The 25,098-nt window shown below is 43.0% G+C and overlaps 1 protein-coding gene across 2 annotated transcripts in view; it reads left to right on the top strand.

Moving 5' to 3' along the window:
* The first annotated feature begins 108 nt into the window (after positions 1–108).
* Positions 109–25,098, top strand: part of GPM6B (glycoprotein M6B) — a 34,295-nt gene continuing 9,305 nt past the window's right edge. For both annotated transcript variants that reach the window (XM_009278540.1, XM_009278541.1), the window contains exons 1-4: positions 109–169; positions 7,605–7,724; positions 18,901–19,087; positions 23,568–23,724. In XM_009278540.1, coding sequence (XP_009276815.1) covers positions 109–169; positions 7,605–7,724; positions 18,901–19,087; positions 23,568–23,724 — 525 coding nt within the window. The remainder of the gene's footprint in view (positions 170–7,604; positions 7,725–18,900; positions 19,088–23,567; positions 23,725–25,098) is intronic.

Below are 25,098 nucleotides of genomic sequence, written 5' to 3'. Positions count from 1 at the left end.
CTCAATCACCGCCGCCGTAAATAGGAGACGGAAGGGAGTGAGAAAGGAGGCGAAGAGAAAAAGTGCTTGCTGGGGGGGGAGGGGGGGGCGGCATTTTTGGTGGATGGTATGAAGCCAGCCATGGAAACTGCAGCGGAGGAAAATGCAGAACAAAGCCAAGAGAAAAAAGGTACCCAGGGGTCTAACAATAGCCTGTTTAAATCTTTTCATTCAGGGGGCTTAAAGGGGTTTAGGCCAGTTTTGTCACTTTTTCGAATAGCTCTTAAACAATCATTGCTGCATCTTCGGGTTTTCAGCCGTCCTTTCCTGCATGGCTTGACAACAAATTAATAGAGCAGCAATCTTTCTGTCTGCGTCTGTGTTTGCTCTGAATCTGTCCTAACCCTACCAGGAATGATGTTTGCAAAAGAAGTCTTGTTATTGCTGCGTCTTTGACGGATTTTGGTAAATTTGGTTTACAGAGGTAGCGTGTGCCTGTGTGTTTGCATGTTGTTTTCAGAGCCATAATCTGGTGTTTTCATCGAGACTAGCCATGTAGCAAGGCTTTGCAATGCAGTGTGGGAGACCTAAGTTATAATAACATACAATAGATTATAATATCACACAACCTTTGTGTAGTTAGCTTGGTGCCAAATGCTACTCTTAAATTCCTTTTCCTTTTCTATGGTGTCATCTGGCAAATTTTGCTTATGTAGAGATCTTCCTGTGCTATGATAATGGGGAATAATGCAATGAGTTTCACAACATTAGGTTTCAGGATGTGTTAATCACCGAGAATTGCTGCTTAATGGAGAGAACAATTCCATGGTAGGGAGACGGCAGCGCAGGAGGAGAGGTGCTTCATCCATCCCAGCCTTACAGGTGATTTATTTGGTCTGGAGTGCTGAACTTCAGAGGGTAAATTCAACTAGCAAAGGACTGTTTTGTTTCTGCATCATATAATTTATGCCAAATAAATGTCCCTCTTCAGTGTAGCAGACTGCTGTACAAATCATAGCAATATTTTTTTGCTAAATGATACAGCAGTAACAAAATTATTAAAATTTCCACTGGCTTTTTACATGAGTCATAGTATACTTTTGAACCTGCTGTGTGTCAGTTAAAGCAATCTGAGTATCTCATAGGCATATGCAGCTGATACACAACTAACACATTTCCCCAAGTAGAATTGTTTAATTTATTGTTATCAGTTCAGTTGTGAACGTAATGATAAATCCCAGTACTGTCCAGTACCAGGTTTTGTTTTCCTACTTTGAATCTGATTCCTCCTACACACTTTGTATAATTCAAACCTAGCTTCAGTTTCAAGTAAATAAAATTTGTCAAGTGATTAGACATAGTACTACATAATCCCTTAGGGATTTCACAAAAGGAGGTCCACTGATGAGAGATTAAACTCTGAAAGCCATTAGTGTATGTGGACAATAACCCACCTCATCGCAGATTTTGAGTAATTAACGTACAAAATGTCCTAAATACCTTGGCTATAAACCCATGTTGAACTCCTAGATCATTCTTCAAAAATTACAGCAATTTTTTCTTCTGATTGATGAGTTTCTTTTAAACTGATAGAACTCATGTACAATAAACACCAAAGTAAGTTACCCATATGCGTTAGCAGCTGTGCAAAATGAAATGTGTTGCTGAGTGTGTTTATGACGAGTTTGTGGTTTCCCTTTTATTTTCGCAAGGATGAAAGCACAACATGTAGAAGGGTAAGTCTGTTACCAAGTCAAGGTGGTTGATCTGTTGCTTTCATAGGATGCAAGCAGGGGAACTTCCTATCTTAATTTTACCACCATTTCCTAGTTTTTCTGTGATAATTTTATATTTTGGATCTGTTACATAGGTACGTGTATGTAACACTTCGAGGCTTTGTTCTTGCCAGTTCCCTAATTTCTGAAAGTAACACGTGGTCTCTCACATTATGCTCTTTATTTCTATTCACTTAAATTCCCAGTATGTTTCACAGCGAATTAAAATGCAGAAAGCTGAAACAGTCCTACTCCTAGTTTCAATAGCAAAATAAATAACCCAGATCCCCCTGAAAAGTTACTGCCATGAAGCGGTGATGTAGGAGGCATATTCGGTTTTGGGGGGCAGATTTTCCAAAGTGCTAAGACTGTCAAGCCCAGTCGGGTTTTCAGGTGGGCTCAGCAGGCATCAGGTACCTCTGAAATGGCAGGATTTTTCCAAAGGGCTCTTTCATCAGCAGCTCTCATGGAGAAAAATGAGCTTTTTCTCTGTGTGAAGAAACTTCCTGGAAAACACTGCCACTTCACTTTTTGGGGTGTAAAAGGGAAGCTGACCCCTTCAAAAATGTGTCCATTTACTGTCCGGACTGGATCTCCTGCCTGCTATGCCTTGCATGCTTGCCGGGCTTGCAATACTTGCTTCTTCCTCTAAGATCCCACCTGGACTTAGTGCAATGGCCGTCCTTTATGAGATGCCCTAGATCCAGTGATTGCGAGGCAACCACCACAGCTTGAAGCAATTGAAGCGCTATCACAAAGTCTTTTAACTTTTCCTTCCAGAAATGAATTGCAAAGTCCAAGGAGATAAACCAACGTCAGAGGGGACTTGGGGGATGCCGTTATTGCTAAGACTGAGCAAGAGAAGATCCTGAACGTTTCGCTTTGGGTATTCAGGTTCACACGCAGTATGCTTTGCACTGCTAAGTTCTGGGGAAAGTATCTGCATTTAACTATTAGCAAATTGTACTTTTAAGCTAAAAGTTTTTTTCCCTTTACCAGAATTTTAAACTACAGGTTTCCAGGTTGTATTTTTTAATGCAAGGACCTCCTCAATGATGTACTGCAATTGTATAGAATAAATAGTTGGAGGAAGTTGGGCTAGGACTACATGCTGTCTATATACAGGGCTCCCCGTACTCATGAGGAGAACGCTGGAGAGCAATACTGCCCGAGCACTTGGGATGAGCAGCGAGATCTATTTTCAGTTTGAGCACGGAATACAGTCAGATCTGAATGATGGTGTCGCGTAGGTACCAGTTTGTCTTTCCCACCCCTGTGGCAAATGTGGATGGCCAGCTGTTTTGGACTGCAGCATAGTTGAGACAGTTTACACAAGCTAATGCGCTTTGTGAATATTTACTGATTGATAAATGAAAATTATTGATCTCATTTAGATTTTTAAAGTTCGCTAAATTGTATATAAATTCCAGTTTTAGATTTTAATAATTATTTTCATGAATCCCCTGCCTGATTCAGGCAGTGACATTATCCAGCTGATGGATTCAGTGTTTATCAGACATTTGTTTCTCTGTACGCAGATGAGTGGCTTCTGCCCTAGTTTTTCTAATTGGAAATGGAACAACACCCATGTTGATGGAGATAAGAAATAAGTCAGCTTTATACTGCGTATCAGCAGCCCTTATCAGAGGAGAACACCATGAGCAAGCTGAAGCAAAATGTTTAACAGATACTTTACAGGGCTGCAGGACAGATTGGATGCATTTTAAAGATGAAGGTTTACAAATTATTACAAATGACAGGATTTATCTTGCAGGCATTAAATTAAATCAAAACATGAGGACTGAGCAGGCAGATTTACTGAGGTGGAATAAATAAGAAAAATGAGATGCTGTTTTGCATCAGCAGTGAAGGATATAGATCCTGATACACATTAACAGAGACAAGAAGTTTCCTTTTTCATTTAACCATGAGAAATACTACCAAGTTGCAAAATTCAAAAACCAAAACAAAATAAACCCAACGGTGGATGACCATGGTGAATTCACCAATTACACATGGGAGAATGGAAGAAAGCCATTATATGAGAATATAGTTTCCTTGTACGAATGCATACGATGTTCAAATTGCATGCGCTGTGCTGAGGAATAATGAAAGCCAGCCTGAGCAGCTGTACCCAAGGTTCCTTTTAATTGGTTCTTCCCTACTAATGTGCTCTCAATGAAAGAAGACCTCGTGCTCAAGAATGGCTTTGAGCTTTGATTATTATTTTCATGGTATATGAAGCGACGTTTCTGATTTTAAACTCTAAACAGACAAGTATGTGCTAGTAAAAAAACAGAAAGAAAATACTGCTCTTAAACCCAAATATACAACTGTGTGCGGTAGTGTAAATGGAGCTGCTGAAGTGCGACATGAGAAAGGGGTGGATTAATGTGCAGTTTATTTCACTTTTAGTGAAGTTCTTTTTACGCAGTGAGCTTACGACATTTTCTTGCATCACAGATAGATGTATTTTTCATTACAGCAAATTGAAAAAATTGTCTTTTTTATATATGTTATGGTTATTAGCCAAAATTTTCAAACACACTCCCTTAATGTTAGGCTCACATGGTGATTTCAGAGCTGTCAAGCCGTTTAAAGATTTTTAGTATGCTGCATATTTTTTCCTGTTTCAAGCAGTTTATTGGTGTTTCAGATCCCCTGAAAACAATAACTGCTTTAAGTCCCTGAAGAATATGACTGTAGGAAGAGAGGTCCAGCCCAGGGAGAATCTGGGACACGCGATATTCTGGGGATAATAATTTGGCAGGCTTAGTGATTTAGGTTTTAATGACTAGGATTTGGTTTCTAAATAGGAGGGGGTTGAAAAACACTCGGAGAACGTACTCATACTGGTCTGAATGCCCTCGTGAAAGCAGAAAACCTAGACATATGTGCCACAGGATATTGTAACGGGGGGGAAAAACCGCAGATGGCACTGTACGTGCACAATGGACTCTGCAGTGCGAGCAAAGGGGCTAAAGAGGGGAGAGAAGAGGGGTGGGGGGAGCCCCCTTCGGTTACTCTGACCTTTCCCCATTTTCTGGCCAGCCTTGCTCCTAATGCAGTATTCATCACCAGATCGCCAGATCATAAATGACCAAATGACAACCCTTTCTTTGCTCCCGTGGACTGCTTCGTCAGCTGCGACAGATGAATGTCATAACTGTTTTTTTCCTCTAAAACCATATGCTAAAGGCAGCAAGCGTGAGGATGTTGGGCACTGGCAATTTTATTACAGGCGTGCAAGGTGGTTCATCCCAAATGAATGTTGAACACCACAGTCGCCATCGCTGTGCCTGCGTGGTGTGACAGGAAAACGTTGTCAGTCCTGTAGCTGCTGCGTCTGTGCCGGATCGAGTACAACCTGGTTCAGACAGGAGGCCTGGAGCTGTATGAGCTTGGCTGTGTGTGGAGCGTATTGTAACCTAGACCTGGGAATGCAATTAGTGTCGTTAGTTCCTCAAAAAGCAAGAGATAAAGAAGTCATTTAAATCTATTTCCTTTCCTAACTCTTTGGGGTACAGAGTTAAAGGGGTACAGAGTTAAACTCGAATTCATACATACTGTGTGCAGTAGTTGTTATGCCACTGAAGCCTGTGGGGCTTTTGACCTGGTGGTGATTTTGCATGAGTGGGCCGGGGTGGGTCCCAGTGAAGTCGCCAAAAGATACTCTTCAACTTCAGAGGTCGTGCCAGGCGTGCAGTAAGGGCTACCAAACAGCCATTGCTAAGTGGCTCTTTGCAGAGCAGTGGAAAAACTGAGATTCCTTACGGAGTTTGAACTGTCTCCTAATGAAGGGAGCCCTGTTACTGCAAAACCGGAAATTACTAATTAAAAAAACCCAACTTCATGGAATATTTTCACTTACAGGAATGATGCTACAAAGTTTGCATGCTATCTCCACGTTTCAGGGTTTGAAGTTTGTCCCATAGCAGACAGTGGTGACTTCACCAGCATCCCCTCAGGCTAAGGGAGAAAGGCAGCTGCCTGCTCTGCTGCTCTGAGCAAGAGGGTTTTGTAGCAGCTGCAGGAGAAATCTCGAATTGTGGGTTCAGGCCTGGTAGGATAAAATCCTTTTAGCGCCAAGGGTTTGGTCTAGATACTGCTGCAATGCAAATGAACAATTTTTTCTTCCCAGAAGTCTTTGCAGCTGTTTTTTTTAAATTTTTTTAAAAAATAATATCTGAATCTGTTACCGATGTCCAGTAAGTAGCTTCAAAAAAACAGGGAGCAAACAGTTGGGAGGGAGAGGGGAGACGGTATGCAGTACTAGCGAGCAATTCTGTTGTTTTCCATCTTTTATCAAATTAAATGATTATGGAGTCTCTTGTGATGTCATAAACAGGATTGTTCCTGTATAAGCAGAAGGCGATGATACCATCCTAAGCGTGCACAGTCATTTTGGAACGATGCCTTCAACACATTTTGAATTTGGTTGTGTTCCTAAGATGTGGAATCTGCCTTTCCTAAAAGGAAGGATAAGCTGTAGAAAGTGGAATAATGTCTTTTAGGAAAAATATACTACCTGATACCTGCTTGCTGATTTGTTTGTGAGTCGCAGAGAGGGGAGAAATACCAAGCCACAAAGTCCTTGTGAAGAGAGAGCCATTGATTTTAAGTTTGCATCCCAAACCCAAAAGACTGTTTTAGTATTGTAGTTCATTTGCCGGTGTAGGAGATAAACAAATTCTTGTTTCAAACCTCTAGATCCAACACGTGGATTTGAGGCCAAGATTTTTTTCTCTTCTTGACGTATGTGAATGTAGCTGTGCCAAATTTGTTGTTGCACCAGCAGCAAAACCACATGAGAGAAGGACCAGGTCCAGGACCTTCCTAGCCCCTCACAGGCCAGAGATTTATGGCATTCCTACTCCCTCTGCCCCCCGAAATTTGTCTCTGATCTAGTCTATGGTAGATGGGTTTTCAGCATCGTAACCTTCGCTTCCTCCGCCTGCCCAAATGCTACTGAATCGGATTTACTTTGGCCAGAGATGATGGTTACTTTCTCATTTAGTCACCGCAGAGTGAGACTCTGGTGCATTTTAAATAAAGATCTGTCTGTCTCGCCCTGACAGCCTTGACAAACCATAGCGGTGCCGAGGGGGGACGTGTAGGTTCAAAAGTGGTCTGATGTTGTTTTGCCAGTGGCCTCTTTCAAGGGGCTTGCAAGCCCTGTGCCAATGAGTGTGCGATGAGTGTGCGAGCGGGTCAGGTGTGTTACTGCACATGGGTTCTCGTTGCTGAGCTTCATCTGTCCTCTGAAAAAGCGAGAAGGATAACTGCTCTCCTTCATTGTAAACCCGGAACAAGTCTGTTTTAACATACTTGGTCCAGATTTTTGGACGCGAGCAGAACCTATGTGAAATAAAGCCCACGACAGTTTGGGGTTTTTTTATGTAAGAAAGTAACAGAGCAAACTCGTGTGTTTGCCCTACCTCTACACATGACAATAACCATTTTCTTTGACAGATTTAGGGTCTTTTAAAAAAACAGGTAACGTGGTTTTCCATGACTTTGTCTTCCTTTACTTCTGGGGCCGAGCTCTTTGCCATGGACAAAGAGAGGGAGACGTGAGAGTGGGTGGGGGGAAGGAATAGAGAGCCCTTCCTTACGTGTTTAATTCAAATCCTAGGTGGAGTTTTAGCTATGCAACCTTTCTTAACACCTGTGTGAGTGTCTCCCTGTCGATGTCCCTCCGAGCCCCTCCCTGGGTTTGGTAAAGTTATGTTGTTTCAGTTCTGAAACTACAGCGTGTTTTTCTGGGCTCTATTTTTAAAGTTAAATGACTGAAAGTGCTGAACTAAAACTTGCTGGCGACACTGACTTTTTACCACCTGAAATTGGCAGTGATCACCAGACCAGAAATGGAAATTGGCAGGTACCACTGGATGTACAGGAGTTCAAGGCCACACCGGTACCATCATGTGCCAGCATTGAGAGGCAATATTAGTCCTTTGGGGATTCAAGGTAAATAAAGGGCTGGGTGAAAGGGAAATGGAGAGTTCAGAAATAGTAGTAGCATAAACCTAATGCTTTGCACTAGTCCTAACAATTTAAGATAAATGTTCTTCTATTTTTCTTGTTTTGTTTGTTAAGGCTGTAAGGAGTCTAGTTCTTTCGTATGAATACTTGACATAATTTTAAATTTAGTTGTTAATGCTTGAAGATCAATAATGTGTGGTGAGGGATACCTCCCTTTTAACTGTGCTGCCCGATTGCTTCAAAACTGTTTACAGATGAGACGGCGTAGTATGGGTTTTGTATGCAGATGAATCTATCAAACTGATCAGCCACAAATGCGGTAATTGACACTAAAGCAGTGACAGCTCATCCGATTTACTGGTCTCCTACAATATGCTTCCTAGACAATATTCCATGGTTTTGTTTGCATTTTTCCCTTGCTAGAAGCAGTAAGTGCGTATGTCAGAGTCTAAAGGAGGATTTCAGCTGAGGCTTTAAAAACGGTTTTGTGATTCCACATGCCTGTCCTTTCTATATCTGGCTCGAGACCTCAAAAAGATCCTATTTTGTTTTCCTGAAGCTTCATTTTAAGACTTTGGGGAGGAATTTAGTTTTGAAGCATCTCAGAAGGGCAACTGAAATCAAGCACACGATTGATTGCCTTGGAAAATTCCAGTCTGACTGAGGGTTAACACAGTGAAGGATATAAATGCTCACAGATAGCATTTGCAGCTAGCTCTATCCAGCAGTCCTCTTCTCTTTATGGAGCTGATTGACTGAAGCCTGCTTGACAGCTTGTTTGCTGGAGATGCCTGCCTCCACATCAGAGACTTTAACAGCAACTGCAGGGAAATATTTACCAAAGCTTGCTGCCTGATCCTTCCCTTTTCCATTATATTTTCACACACATTTGTTCTTTAGGTTTCAAATGTTTATGTATTTCAAAGTGGCTATTTCAAAGTGGCTTTTTTTTTTTTTTTTTTTTTTTTTTTTTTTTTTTTTTTTTTTTTTTTTTTTTTTTTTTTTTTTTTTTTTTTTTTTTTTTTTTTTTTTTTTTTTTTTTTTTTTTTTTTTTTTTTTTTTTTTTTTTTTTTTTTTTTTTTTTTTTTTTTTTTTTTTTTTTTTTTTTTTTTTTTTTTTTTTTTTTTTTTTTTTTTTTTTTTTTTTTTTTTTTTTTTTTTTTTTTTTTTTTTTTTTTTTTTTTTTTTTTTTTTTTTTTTTTTTTTTTTTTTTTTTTTTTTTTTTTTTTTTTTTTTTTTTTTTTTTTTTTTTTTTTTTTTTTTTTTTATTGGCAAATGCTTAGGTTGCAAATCGTAATCTCCATCTTCAATATCAATATTCATTTTGGCCATGTTTTATGACAAATTACCTGGGTGACAGACTCAGGGCTGCCAGAAGACATTCCCAAACTTCAGATCAGTGCACGTGGGATATTTTATACACAGGAGAAATGCTTCAGGAAGGAGTGACAGATTGTGAATGCTGCCTTCCTGGGAAGGAGGACACGGAGGGAGCAGGCCAGATGCCTGGTTATCAGGGTCTTGTGCCCCGTCAGCTGTCCCCAGTGATGAGACACATCCGTATGTGCTGGCACGGATGAGCCAGGACGCAGAGGAGATGCACAGCCTTCTGTCGCAGCAGCTGGGAGTCTGGCACCTAAAATGGTGCTAGAAACCCTTGTTTAGGCAACTGAACCTTATGCAGGCTGCCTTGGGAAGCTTCCTGAAATAACATGCAGGTAAATGTGGTGCCTGTCATGGAGGAGTTGAAGATGAAAGGGTTCTTGCTGATGGGGGTAAAAAAAAACCCCACCAACAAAGCCCAGAAATACCAATTCAAGGGAAGGTGCTTTAAATGGCTGCACTTAAGGAAGTGAAAAGGTTTCTAGGCAGCAATGAAACTGCTCTGAACACGTGTTGAGTAAGACCAATCTGCCAATGATGGATGAGCCACAGTGAAAATACTGGTCTTTGCTCCTTTCCCTTAGATTGGAGGGAAAATGTCACTTCAGTCACAACACAAGTCACACCTGTAACATGCCTCCCTTCAGTACTAGCATACAGCTCCCCACTGCTGGGTGGCATTGGCTAGTGTGCTGAGATAAACTCTCAGTTTCTTTGACAAGCCACATTATTTCTTGGGTGCCTTTGCCATGCGGATATTTCTACTTTGTCTCCTCTGTCAGTGTCTGAATGGACATCACTAGGAGAGCACCTCTGTGGCAGTCCTGGTGGCATCCACCTCTTTGCCCAGGGCTTCTACATACGACGTGATCTCCTCTCCCTGTTTTAAGCTTTAATCCGGCACTTGAGCAACAAGGGAAGAGTCAGCGTGGGATATTCACTGTGGTGCTGGAGCCAAGACATCCCCAGAACACCTGCAAGCTTAATGAGCCTTTCAAAATGCCTAAAACAATTTTTTCCCAGGAAGCAAAGCACCCTCTTTTTCTTTAGTAAGAGAAGCTTAGCAATGGTTGTTTAACTCTTCCAGGCTGGGTGGGCGTTGTTTGCTTTATGGGAATCTTTTTTTTTTTTCTTCCCCTTAACTTGCTTCCCCCAGATGCTGGGAGGTGTTTCAGCTGCTTTGTGAGCGCATAAGGCATGGGAATGTGGAGTATCTCACTGAAACAGCCCGCTCCCTTACTGAAGCGAGCTTAAATTTTGAAAATGGTGTGGTGGGCACTCAGCTGGGGAAATACCTGCATGAAAGCTGTTCCAGGGCAAAGGACTTCTGCAGTTGTGGTTCAGGTTTCTTACCGCTCCTCTAGTTCCATAGTTGGGTAAACGTCTGGGAAGATCTTGGCATCTTCAGTTATCTCTGAAATTGAGAATTTACCTTCTGAATCTTAGATCCGCCAGGCTGAAATCCCCACACACACAGTTTTTTGCCCTCAGCTCTAGGGAGAGAGAGGTTGTGTTTCTGTTTGCTTCTTTGTAGCTAGGGAGGAGTCAACTGGGGAAGCGGTCGGTAGCAGTGGCTGAAATCCAGTGTGGCAAAAGTCTTGCTCTCCTGCTGAGTGCTGAAGGCTGATGGAGAGTGAGGTGAGTTACAGCTGCCAGAAAGGTGGAGCTAAGAGTCTCAACTCCAGTCTTCCAGGTAAGATACTCACCTTTGATTAAAGTAAGTCAGCTTTAAAAATCACGTCAGCCAATGCAGTTGGGTCTGGAGGATGGTTGAATCAAGGAAACCCAAATGTCCTTACAGAAGGTTTCACAGAACTGCTGAAGTAGCCCGTGGGACTGAAATGCTTAGGTGCATTTGTACTTCCCCCAGTGAGCTTGTCTAGACCTTCAGGCATTTGAGTATCTTTGGCAGTCTGCCCATCACTTCATCTGTTTTACCTCAAGTTTGTCCAAAATTATCACCTGGGCTGGCACCTACTGAAGCAGCAGTTCTTGCATGTTGACCCTACTGAGTGTTTCTCCAAGAAGGCAAAAACAGGTGAAGCGAGGGGAGGGAGGTCAGGGTGAGGGCAGAAAGAAGGAATGTCTTCAGGCACGTTGAGCAGTGAGTCGTTGATATGTCAGCTGAGAGTTACAGCCACAGTTTGGACGAGAGGCTGCCCTTGCTGGTGCAATGTGTTTGAACTTTGAGCTCTGCCTGTCAATGAGTCCTTCCACATGCTCAGGCTGTGCAAAAGTCCCAAGGGTTATTTTGGATAGTAAACCGCTAGAACGAGTCTCCAGGAGGAATAATGCCAAAGCTTATCTCAGTACTGCTTGAGCTATCCCTTATGTGAGAAGTCTCTTTTTAAATCACCAACTTAATTTTTTTTTTTTCTGCAAAAGTAGCTTACAGCTAAAAAATATCCATCCTCAAGGATTCCCATATAAACCTGTTTGAAGTAAGGCCTTTTCCAAAGTATAAATTAGGTATTTTTCTTCTGCTGTGGTTTACACTGTTTCATAGGCCAAAATTAAAACAGAGAAGGCATGACTTAAAATAAACAAAGTTCTGCCTGACCTTTGTCCAAGAGCAATAAACCTGGAGAAGAGCAATTCCCTCGTCCCACTGTCTCATGGGGCAGTGGCGTTCTTCCCATGCAGGTCTGACTCCCTGCTCTCACACAGCAAACGCCTGGGATGGACGCCTGCAATAAGCATGGATGTAGTGATTCCTATTTCATAGATTGCACTGTCTGAAAAAGGCGCCTTCAGAACACCTGTGAGCTTAATGAGGCTTGCAGAGGCTGGGAATGATATAGATGGGGAGTGTGGGTATTTCAATAAATTTGAAGAAGATAAATTAGATAAGGCCTGTAAAAGACCATTCAGGTTTTGATTCCTGCAGTGGGAATGCAAATTTTTTTTTCTGTAAGAAGTGCTGCTTTGGGCCTGAGATTTGAAGAAAAAAGAGGATTATGTTTACTGCTGTCTGTTCTTAGAGTCTTCTCTGTGTCATTTAACAGCATCCAGAAGAGACACATCTTGCCTTGGTAAAACAGCCTTTTCTCCAATTTGAATGTCATGTTTTCTTTAGTGAAAGGAAAAAAAATTAGCTTTTTGGTGTTGATGAACATTGATAACCGCTGCAAGGGTGGTTTTTTGGTGGTTTGGGTTTTTTTTTGTTAATCATGTTAGGAAAAAAAGTGCTTGATTTTAAACCTATGCTTACTGTATTTTTGCTGGAGTATTCAGGAGCAGCTTATTATCGTTACTCATACGGTACCACAGAGATACTTGGTGCTTTGTGGATTTAAAAAGGGGTCTGCTAATAGTGCTTCCAGGCTGAGAGATGCTTGTTCTTAGTGTGCACCAGTTCTCCTGGTTTCTCTGCGCCCGTGCCAGCACAGGAGGCATGAGCAAGGGTTTTTAGTTCCCTGCTACACAAGAATATGGAAGCATCTAATGAAATTTAAAGATGGCAGGCTTAAAGCTGGTAACAGAGAATAAATACCTTCTCAGAAGTGGGGAACTAGCTGTATGACAGTGCTGAAACCAAATATCTCATATATGTATCAAGAATATCTGGAGAAGTTGCAATTACTGCTGATAACCTTCAGAAAGGAGCTAGTTGTTCTTCAAGTAGCTCTTAAATAGTAGACATTGGGATGAGACTTACTGGCTAGATCAGGCTACCCCAGATCTCACTGCATTTCACTTGAATGAAGCATCTTGTGCTAGCCACTGTGAAGGATGAGACTGGTGGTCTTGCTGGATTTCAGGTCTGATCCTTTGTGGCAGCCCTGATGGCTGTGGTCTCCAAAGGTCATGTCTTCTCCATCACAGATACTACGCTGGCTAGGAAGCAGTATTTATTGATTAACAACTCTGGAAGAGGGGGATGTGAATGCGGGGGGGGAGGGGGGGGCGATTATCAATCTGGCTAGACTAAAGTACCCTTGCATTAAGTTTTCTGGCTCTCATGAAGAGTTCATTGTCAGTATAAGTTAATTTCACAACTTCTGATTTGGGGAGGAGAAAAAGGCAAAATTAGGAAAGGTTGAACTTGTAATGAAGGGGGGGGGGGGGGGGGGGGGAGATTATCAATCTGGCTAGACTAAAGTACCCTTGCATTAAGTTTTCTGGCTCTCATGAAGAGTTCATTGTCAGTATAAGTTAATTTCACAACTTCTGATTTGGGGAGGAGAAAAAGGCAAAATTAGGAAAGGTTGAACTTGTAATGAAGTTTTCTGTGGAAGAGCTTTAAGAGGTTTGTGGGAGGAAAATAAAGGATTTTCTCTATTTGAGCTCATCACTTATTTAGTCTGTTTAATGTACTTAATCCAAAAGTGTGGTGAGTGAGCATTTATTGTAATTAATAACAGAAGTTTTTGCTTTGTATCATGTTTTGTAAATCAGCAAAATTTAAGATGAACAGGAATAGGTAAGGATAGAGCTTCAGCAAAGACTTCCAAGTGATTTAACATGCAGCCTTTTTATTTTAGTGCCCCTATTAAAGCGTGGAGAGAAATGTGTTGCATGCTTTAAACTTACCCTTGTAAGATGAAATGTTTTATCTTACTGTACTGTTGCCACTGACCCTTGGCTGCTGGTGTAGGTGATAGATGTGAGAAGTAAAGTTATCTTACTGCCAGGTACTGGCTTATTCTCACACAGGAAAGGAGGTAAATTCCATTTTTGCTTCTGAGGCATTAGTGTATTCCCACATCCCTCACTGCTTCCCTCGTAGCTGTCAATCATGCTGTAAGGTATTAAAATGTACATCCTAGCATGCATAAGCCATTCAGAACGGAGATTTTAAAAATACTGTAGGTGGCAGAAAGTAAAATTGGCATTCGCTTTCATTGACATAAAGTTCATTTTCTGACAAAGATCCATGGTGGTTTAGGACTCCGATGGTATTAGGCACGCTTGGTATTGGGTAATCTTCAGCACTGAGGAAACAAGGTGAATGTAAAGTATTGAGTTTTCCTCTTGCATTTATTTGTGAATTGGGAGTAATGCTCCCAACACCAGGCTCCCATGGATGTGTAATAATGAGCCTGATTTACATGCGATGGCTGCATTTAAGATGTTATCTAGTGCTTTCATTTAAGATGTTATCTAGTGCTTTTTCTTTCTTTGGGTCTCTTGCAACCTTCTTTTTGTTAAAACAGTTCCTCCACACGTGCTCCCTGAGCTGTGGTGCTGAAGCCAACAGAGATCGTGGTTCTGTGGTGGAACATGCCGTGTAATTTCTACCACGTATTAACTGGACGGGTGTCCAACATGCCAGGATTTCTAAAAATGCATTGCACAATTACAGGAAGTGATGAGAAAAAATGGTGCCCATTTCTTTGTCTTTCAGAACAGCAAGACAGATTTATGGGAGGGGAAGAAACGAAACTCCTAAGGAAAAGACTGGGAACTAACTCAGAAAACGGCCAGGTTTAGCTCCCTGAAATAGAGAGCTTTTCAAACCTCTTTTCAGGTTTTCTTTGTTTTTTGTTCCATAGTGACCTTGACTGTGGGATCAATGGTTCATACCTGAGATACACTGAGGCACTAGTTCAACCTAGAAGGAGTTTGGGACATTAGAGGACAGGCTGGTTTTCTGTCCAGGAGGTGTGGACACTCTTCCCTTACTTCATGTTTTCCATGCTTTGCTTTGACGAATGGCTTCGTGAACATGTGTCTGCCTCAGCTTTTCAAGTCTGGGCTTCAAGAGCTGATGTGTGAACTTCCTAGAGCAAGCCCTGCGAATACTCAAGACAGCTACCTGATCCCATTGCATTGTCTTTTGTCATTTCCGAAGCACAGATTTTGTCGTTCCACTCCATCTTGACCTTAGTAGGATGAGTTAGAGTCTTAGAATTGCTGCTTTTTTTTTTTTAAGACCGCTTTTCATTAATTCTGCATTACCTTGCTTTTCTGAGTTTAAATCTTGAAGCTATACTTAAAGTACCAAAGAAGGTTTAGCCACACAGTTGCCGTTTGACATGGGAAATTGAATGACTAAGCCCCTGCATATATGCAATAGCCTGTACACTGCTGGGTAGATTGTATAATTGCTCTTCATACATTAAGCAACCAATTGCAGATTTGTGTACATATGTAGGTTCATCCTTTACCAATTTCCTGTCACTGATAGTTTCCAGGAGATTAAAAGAATAGCCGGTTCCTGTTTTTTCTCTTCTCTTTATTTTTGTCCTTTAGCAAGAATATTTTTGTGTGTGTGTGTGTTTAATAGCATTCATTCTCTAGAGAATAATCTCGGTCCTTGTTTTAGCTGGCCTCCTTCTGAGAGTGTGTTAAATCTGTAGCCAAGATCACAGGCAGCTCTGGGCAAATCATTGGGCTGTTATTAACCTGCCTCCATGGCAACTGCTGCTCGCCAGCCTGAGGACAAAAAATGTTTTTATTCTGCTGAGTTGCACAAAAGGTTCTAGTGATGCCTTGCACAAAATGGCCATTGAAAGGGGAGATGCAGTGATGTGTGTTTGTGCTGTACAGTCTCATATTTAAATCGTTTTACACTGTTGTGTTGGAAGAGGATATACAGCTGAAAAGTTGAGCGTGTTGGCCATATGGAAAGTAAAAACTAGCAGAAAATTGGAACTAAACTTATTTTAATACTAATTTTTGTCAGCTTGAGTTCACAGGCCTTCAGTCTGAACTAGGCAAACGTCATCATGGGTTTTCTGTTGTACTGTATGAAGATACTTGCTGACTTGGGGTTCAAGAGAGATATCATAAAGCAGGTTTCCTGGAAAGCTTTCCTTTTTTTCAGAAAACCTCTGATTTGCTTCAGTGCTTGTTTGGGAAGCTCGGTAAGCATATCTTAGTGCTTGATGAGCTTCAAATTTTAGCTGGTTTTGAAAGTTGTTCTTGGTAGTACTGTTTTAGGCTTGCTTTGAAACAAAGTTATAAAGCCAGCTATGTTGCTCAGGCATGGACTTAAGCTGCTCATAAAGAGTGTTCACAGTGGGATCTGTGGGGGGTCGGGCAGCCCCAGCACCGTGATGAGGTTGTGTCCCACAGTTAGTAACCCTCTGGCAGGAGGCTGTGCAGCTCTGCTGTCAGTTTGAGTGCAGAATGACTATGTATGGATGGATGCTGTCTCTTGGAAACGTGCTGGTTTGGGATGCTTCCTGCACTTGCAAGCTGGCAGCACGCTATTTCCCTGTGAACTGAAGTCCCTCTGCTTCCTGCTTTAGTCTTGGTACGAAGGTGAGTAGTTTCTACAGTTCCACATTTGGGCAGTTTTTTCTGCCTTGCTCAAAATAGTGTGGTTGCTTTAGAGACCTCTTAGCGTGTCCCTTGGCCTTAGTCTGCGCTGATAAAATGAAGACCACCCAAATATTGTGATGCTTTTTACTTGGGCTATAGAGGAAGACATAAAGAGTATGGCCACAAAGATGCTACATGCAGCTGCCAGTCGCTGGGAGGTGAGAGGGGGTTTGCCACTGTTGGCTTGCGTTCAAGGGTCTGTGGATTAGTGGCAGATATTGACATGTGTTTGGGTAAGGGATCTGACAAACTCTCCAAGGCGAATGTTCTGCCAGTGGCCTGGAAAACCGGCTGTGCAGTGTGGGGTGCTGGGAGGACAAGTACCTAGTTGGGGGGTGTTAATCATCAGTCCTGGATCTACACCAATTTTTAGTTTTGTCAAGCAGGCTGCTCCCATTTTCTGAAACCAGCAGCTTTTCTTTCAGACCTTGTCAGTCCCTTGGCTTTGCTTCCAGCTGTTTTTATTTCCTATCTTTGATGGGATCCTTCTGCAAAGCAATCTGTGGATCAGCATGATTAGATGATCAACCTCCTCTACACCAAGCAATGATCTAGCATTTCATCACCTTCTCCTTTAGGAGTGCGGCCCAAAAGGCCGTTCGTTTTGTGCTGGGCTGTGGCTACATGTGTGTTGAGCATTGCCTGCTGGATCGGAGCGTGGTTATTCTTGGATAATCCTTCACTGCTAATCCTGTGCCAGGTGCCAGCATTTCTTGGATTAACTCTTGGAGGTTTGGGCCTGACCCAGGAGCAGATGCTGCGGAGGCGAGGCAGCCTTACATGTATGACTGCTGTTGCGTGTGGCTTGTGAGCTGCACTCAGGCAGATTCCCCAAAGCGGAGGATCGCTCTGCAAGGTCTGGTGTCTGAACTCAACTCTGGACCTCTGTGATAAAACAAAACCCAGAGATGATTTCCTCTGATAGCGTGCATTTGGATTTTGTTTGCCCCGTCACTGCTAAGCTGCAGCGTTTGTTCATTTGGCAGTATTTTTGTCATGAAGATAGTTCCTACTGAATGCACTCCAGCTGTGGGCTTGACTATAAAAGCTTCCCAGGCTTGTTTCTGTACAATTAAATCTTGTCTGCAGTTAGCGAAGTGGCGTTTCATAAGTCATTTTGGTGGTGATAGCTGCTTAAGCCTGACTAGGACACTTGCTAGTGACTCTCTAAAAGAAGAGTTTCCCACTTATGAAATGGGAAAGCTTTCAATTATCAGATGCATATTATTCCTCAGTGCTTCAAGGAAGTGCCTGCTCTGCAACTCATTCATTAGTGGGAAAGGGAGGGGGATAAAAGTAAACTTGCCTCGTGTGGTGGATGGAGACTTGCTGATCTTTGTGAGGAATTTTTGGGGCGGGAAGATGTGATGTGATGTATGTGTTCGCCAGCTGTCTCCCTGCCTTCAAGTGCTTTGTCCATTTAGCGCTTTCCCGTAGAAGCAGCAGGCTGTTCCTGCGACGTGCAATGCTGGTTGCTCCATTAAGCGTTGTCTTAATGGCTTGTGTTTTGCACAGTTGTATGAAATGCACATTAATGGAGACAGCTTAATGCCATCACCCTGAAGTAATGAATTGGTATGGATTGCCATTACCATTATAGTGCAGTTAAAAGCTGTGTTTGTTTCCGATTTACATTTTCCAGCTCTGCAAGCAGATGGATTTTCAGGCCGCGCGGTCGGGAGGAACCTGGCAATTCAGCTGCAACCTCCTTATTACAGTGTTTGTAGAGCAGCAGTTACGGGGGGGTGTTTTGTTAACTCAGACTGCTTAAACGATACATTTCATTAAAACTATGATTATGCTACTGCAGACTGTATTCAGGGATCACTGTAAATCCAGTGTACCCTATAAAGCTGGAAATGTATTGTCTGTGTAATACAGCTTCATCTCACTGCTCTCGATAAAAATTGTTATTCTCTGGCCCCCATTCAATTTTTCTGTTGTTAAGATATCTGTATCCCTATAACCTTATACAGATTTATACAGAAAGATAATCGGGAGTCAGGGGAGAGTGGAAGTTTTGCAGACCTAAATGTATTCCTCTTCCAATGGAAGTGCAAAGTATCTTTTACTTTTCCAAAAGGCTTCATTGTCTTGGGTATTTGCTTCTCTGGCTTCCTGAATGGTGCCAGCATAGCTAGTGTTCCTGCCGTTAGTATCAGTAATGCTGAAACATGGTGAGCTCTGTATGAGCAGCTGAATCGCAATGGGTCACTTCAGACAAGTGGGTTTTTTTCTATTTCATAGGCTGTCTCATCGATCTCCTCTTGATCCTGTAAAGATAGGAGCACTCAGCCCACTTTCTGGGCTTTGAGTCTATACCAACAGATCTGTAGGTCACTGCTTTAGAGGATGATGCTGTCTTGCACCACCTATAGATTTTTGCTTAGCATGTCAATGCCTGGGCCTTTTAGTCCCTATGGCTTTTACCAAGTGGAGGACGGATATTCTTTTCCTCATAATTTGCTTTTTGCTCATAACGTTTCTTTTGCTTTCTCTCTTCTGCTTAGGTTGCTTTGAATGTTGCATTAAGTGCCTAGGAGGAGTGCCATATGCTTCGCTCGTGGCAACCATTCTCTGCTTCTCGGGGGTAGCGTTGTTTTGTGGCTGTGGCCACGTGGCGCTCACGGGAACTGTGTCTATCCTTGAGCAGCATTTCTCCACGACTGCCAGCGACCATGCTTTGCTGAGTGAAGTGTAAGTATGCCTCCCATTTCCATTATTCTTCATAACGCCTTCATGCTAAATGAGCAGAGACGGATTCAAACCTCGGTCTCCATCCCTCAGTATTAGGTTGCCTGTTTGTCCAGCAGCACTCAGTGGTTTTTTGGTGTTTACACACAAAGAACCAGAGCGTATATCCTGCTTAACCTGTTTCTATTGGGACCAACACTATTTAATATCTTCGTCAGTGATGTAGACAGTGGAACTGAGTGCACCCTCAGCAGGTTTGCAGATGACTCTGAGCTGAGTGGTGCAGTTGATACGCTTGAGGGACAGGATGCCATCCAGAGGGACCTGGACAGGCTTGAGGAGTGGGCCAGTATGAACCTCATGAAGTCCAGCAAGGCCAAGTGCAAGGCCCTGCATCTGGGTCAGGCTAATGCCCAATATCAATACAGGCTGGGGGATGAAGGGATTGAGAGCAGCCCTGCCGAGAAAGACTTGGGGGTACTGGTGGATGAAAAATTGGACATGAGCCGGCAATGTGCACTTGCAGCCCAGAAAGTCAACCGTGTCCTGGGCTGCATAAAAAGAAGCGTGGCCAGCACGCTTTCTATGAGGACAGGCTGAGAGAGTTGGGGTTGTTCAGCCAGGAAAAGAGAAGGCTCTGGGGAGACCTCATTGCAGCCTTTCAATGTATAAAGGGAGCATATAAAAAAAATTGAGATAGACTTTTTACCTATAAAGCTGGAAATGTATTGTCTGTGTAATACAGCTTCATCTCACTGCTCTCGATAAAAATTGTTATTCTCTGGCCCCCATTCAATTTTTCTGTTGTTAAGATATCTGTATCCCTATAACCTTATACAGATTTATACAGAAAGATAATCGGGAGTCAGGGGAGAGTGGAAGTTTTGCAGACCTAAATGTATTCCTCTTCCAATGGAAGTGCAAAGTATCTTTTACTTTTCCAAAAGGCTTCATTGTCTTGGGTATTTGCTTCTCTGGCTTCCTGAATGGTGCCAGCATAGCTAGTGTTCCTGCCGTTAGTATCAGTAATGCTGAAACATGGTGAGCTCTGTATGAGCAGCTGAATCGCAATGGGTCACTTCAGACAAGTGGGTTTTTTTCTATTTCATAGGCTGTCTCATCGATCTCCTCTTGATCCTGTAAAGATAGGAGCACTCAGCCCACTTTCTGGGCTTTGAGTCTATACCAACAGATCTGTAGGTCACTGCTTTAGAGGATGATGCTGTCTTGCACCACCTATAGATTTTTGCTTAGCATGTCAATGCCTGGGCCTTTTAGTCCCTATGGCTTTTACCAAGTGGAGGACGGATATTCTTTTCCTCATAATTTGCTTTTTGCTCATAACGTTTCTTTTGCTTTCTCTCTTCTGCTTAGGTTGCTTTGAATGTTGCATTAAGTGCCTAGGAGGAGTGCCATATGCTTCGCTCGTGGCAACCATTCTCTGCTTCTCGGGGGTAGCGTTGTTTTGTGGCTGTGGCCACGTGGCGCTCACGGGAACTGTGTCTATCCTTGAGCAGCATTTCTCCACGACTGCCAGCGACCATGCTTTGCTGAGTGAAGTGTAAGTATGCCTCCCATTTCCATTATTCTTCATAACGCCTTCATGCTAAATGAGCAGAGACGGATTCAAACCTCGGTCTCCATCCCTCAGTATTAGGTTGCCTGTTTGTCCAGCAGCACTCAGTGGTTTTTTGGTGTTTACACACAAAGAACCAGAGCGTATATCCTGCTTAACCTGTTTCTATTGGGACCAACACTATTTAATATCTTCGTCAGTGATGTAGACAGTGGAACTGAGTGCACCCTCAGCAGGTTTGCAGATGACTCTGAGCTGAGTGGTGCAGTTGATACGCTTGAGGGACAGGATGCCATCCAGAGGGACCTGGACAGGCTTGAGGAGTGGGCCAGTATGAACCTCATGAAGTCCAGCAAGGCCAAGTGCAAGGCCCTGCATCTGGGTCAGGCTAATGCCCAATATCAATACAGGCTGGGGGATGAAGGGATTGAGAGCAGCCCTGCCGAGAAAGACTTGGGGGTACTGGTGGATGAAAAATTGGACATGAGCCGGCAATGTGCACTTGCAGCCCAGAAAGTCAACCGTGTCCTGGGCTGCATAAAAAGAAGCGTGGCCAGCACGCTTTCTATGAGGACAGGCTGAGAGAGTTGGGGTTGTTCAGCCAGGAAAAGAGAAGGCTCTGGGGAGACCTCATTGCAGCCTTTCAATGTATAAAGGGAGCATATAAAAAAAATTGAGATAGACTTTTTTTCAAGGCCTGTAGTGACAGGACAAGGGGCAACAGTTTTAATCTGAAAGATGGTAGATTTAGTGTTATGAATTTATTTTAGTGACACAAATAACTGGGAAGTGTTATTCTGTCCATCACCCCCTCAGAAGAAGGTGGGCGGGTATTGTACAAACAAGAAAAAAAAGAGAGAAAAGACTGGAAAGAGCTTAAATGTTTGTCTGTGTGACTGTAGCCTTTGGAAGTAACCACCGTTGAAATATTTGGGGCTTTTGTGTTCCCGAGGCCTCTCCATGATACCAGAGGAAGGCCTGGAGGCCTGTGTCAGGGCCCGCGCCCAGCGCCCAGCCCCATGGGCGCGAGCCTCTCGTTCCCCTTGACACTGAGGGATGCGCAGGTCCCAGGCTCTGGGCCGGTGGTCCAAAGACAGTGGGCCTTACGCGGTCCCTCCAGCTGGACCACCAGGCTTTGAAAAGGCTTTTGTCCGGTGGCAGTGAGGAATTTTGCTCGAGGTGCGATTCATGACGACTGCGTGCTGGTGTCGGGATGCTGACTGGGCCTGGGTTCAGCCTCCTGCCCGCTGCTTACCATGGGGGAGCGCCAGCCACAAGCACCACGCGTGGCCGGCCCCTGGAGATGTCTCCGTCCCGGGGCAGGGGGGGCAGTTTGAGGAAGCGCAGCCGAAACCTGTTGAAAGCCTCCCAAGGGCTCTGGGCGGGGGTCCCTGTGCAGGCCACGTGCGTCTGTGAAGAGGGGTCCCACGCGGCATGTGCTTGTGGGCCAGTTTGCATGCACTGAGCCTGAGACTTCCACAACTGACCCCTTCCCGTCCCCCGGGAGCATTGGCATCAGTCCCACAGCACTGTTTCGGGGCTTCTTCCCCTTGCAGGACACCCTGTGCCCAGACCTGCCACACAGCTCTGGGACTGCACCCCACCAGGGTCCCATGTGTCCCCCCAGTGCCTCCCAACCCAGCTGCGGCTGGGCACTGCGTCCCCAGCTCCAGCACATGAGCCACAGAGACCCTGCAGTTACCCACAAAATTTAACAAGTACTTGTATGCTAGCAGCTACTTAGTGGGGAGTGGTAAGAATTGAAAAAAACATTTGAGGAAAAATATATTTCTCCTTAGAAAACTGGCAGTATGGATGTATAAAATTAACCTCTCTGTTCTGTGAATAGCTTCATCCAGAATAACCATCCCAACAATCAAATTACTTTTAAGAAGGCATAAGTTCTGGAGAAGTTGTACTAATAACAAAATACGACTTTTGGAGACCAGAAGAAATGTCGTATGAAAGATACGGCATTCTGGTCCTCCAAAACAATCAGGTTCAGATACTGAATCTGATTGATAATATTTAGAAATTATTCTTTCCATTTACCTCTTCTAGCCAGAGTAAAAATACCGTAAAAGTGTCATTGCAGATGGTAGATTTTTAAGGAATTGAGAACCTTCTCAAATTGTATCCCAGGGAAGTGCCTATGCCACGTGCCCTGCAATCTTCTTCCTCTGGATGGTCCAGAGTACCTGAAATGGAAGCATTTCCTAAATATTTTTTTCAGTTTTTTAAAATTTAATTACATTTTGGGGAGCTCCACACTGCTGTGACTTAAAGCACTGAAACTACCTGCTCACTTGGAAGTATCCTCCTGGGCTGTAGAGCAAACCATTCCTCAGGAGAAGTCACTGCACATTTGCTGAGTTTTGTATCACAGAAGTATCACTGAATTTGCAAATTTTTGCCAATCCATTAACTGGATTTTACAGGTGGAAATGGTGAATTTCAGGGTCTGCTTCCTTTCCCTAAGCCAAAGGAATCACCATGGAGCCTGGTAGTTCAGCTCCAGCCTTTGACATTTCAAAGTCCTATGTTGTCCCTGTCAGACATTCCCTGAGTTAGATGTCAAGATCGATAACAGGAAAAAAAATCTCCATAGTGGAGGCATGAAATTGTGGCTTCAAGCTGGTGACTAATACCAGTCAGTGTAAGAACTGCAGCACAAACAGGGGATGCTCAAGCAGATGCAAGACTAATGCACATCAGTATTGCTTACCTGTAGAAGCAGGATAGTTGTATCGGCACTCTCCTGCAGCCCGCTTGCTTAAAATGCATTAAGGAGCCTTGAACTGTATTTCTAGAAAAGGAGTTACCTCATACCTATTACGATTTGGGACGACTGACTTTGGTTTTATAGGACTGAAATCGGATTATATCTTTTTTTCTTTTCCATTTTAGAATACAGCTAATGCAGTATGTAATTTATGGCATCGCATCATTTTTCTTCTTATACGGAATAATCCTTTTGGCAGAAGGTTTTTATACAACAAGTGCTGTGAAGGAGCTGCATGGAGAGTTCAAAACAACAGCCTGTGGCCGCTGCATCAGTGGAATGGTGAGTAGCATTAGAAATGGGAACAGTCGTCTTCGCTTGCTAAAACCTGTTGAGCTCGGTTTGACTCCTGTGTTTTTGAACAACAATATATTGCTGCCTTCTTTGTTTAACTCCTTATGGGTGGTTAGAGTCAATCGCTGTTGCTGTTCCTTCTTTGAACTTCGAGGATGCTTGGTCAAATCCAAATTCTGCACATGGACTGTCAGGGTGCTACCGCGGCCTCCCTGTCATAAAGCTGAACCCACTGGTCTAAACTAAGTTGATGGAGACTGCTAACTTTAAAACACTCAATAGGAGACAAAATGAAATTTGTGCTTTTAAACATGGAGCACACTAGTGATGCTTAAAGGCAGACTGTAAAATGGCTGTGGTTTGCAGAACTATTTAAATAACAAATTGTAATGCCTCTGACTTCCATAGTCAGTTCTGCTTGAGGATGTCTGGAACCTTCAGACAAACAGTAATGAATGAAGCTTCGCAACATCTTTGCACTTGAATCAAGTATTGCTGTCTTGCTTTTGCAGATGGCAGAAGGCATACAAATATAATAGTGAGTCTTTTTCGCAAAGCTGAAACACTTAAAGCCTTAAAGTTACAAGCCATCTTCCCTTCAGTATACTTCTGTATTAGAACAAAATTTTAAACAAAGTTTAACTAAAAATAAAACTTCAGATTCTCACCCACGTTGCCCCCTAAGGCACACTCTGCAAGAACAGAAACATAACTATGTTTCTGAGACAGGATTTCAAAGCTATTTCTGAAAATCTGAATTCAAAGCTCGCAGTTATGGAGGAAGCTAAGCAGGATGACAGATCGCCCACGGGAAAGTGTGGGTGAAAAGAGAAGAGGCTTTTGATGTGATTGTTGCATTTTAATATACAATCTATATCCTGTACTTAAAAAATATGTACTTTCAGCTGGTTAAATACAAAGGACATGCATGTTTATTTTCAAGAGGGTTAGCAATTTTCCACTGTGCTGTTGGATACTTATTGAATTTTTCAAGAGCTAATAAAAATAAGACATCCGATCATTTTCCAGTTAAGCAGCTATTCACTCGCTCTTTTTCTAGCAAGTATGGTCTTCACTGAGGAGCAAAATCAGATCTAAAGCAGTGTTTTCCAAAGATCCAAAACACAGTAGAAACATAGACATACCTGCATCTCATTAGTGCAGACAATTGCTTGTGCAGTTGAGTAGTTGCAGGCACATGATTGCCAGCTGCTTATACAAATACCAGTGTGACACGTGGAAATACGACAGAAAAACGTGTTTTCATGTTTGCCAGTATTTGTCCACACAATGAAGGAGAGAATTTAGCAGCTGACTAGTGGCTTGGAGCTTTGATAAGACACATCAGTGGTTAGCGGTGAG

The sequence above is a fragment of the Aptenodytes forsteri genome, unplaced genomic scaffold (genome assembly GCF_000699145.1).
Source record: "Aptenodytes forsteri isolate BGI_AS27 unplaced genomic scaffold, ASM69914v1 Scaffold434, whole genome shotgun sequence".
Lineage (NCBI taxonomy): Eukaryota > Metazoa > Chordata > Aves > Sphenisciformes > Spheniscidae > Aptenodytes > Aptenodytes forsteri.
This window is presented reverse-complemented; position numbering and strand designations above follow the sequence as displayed.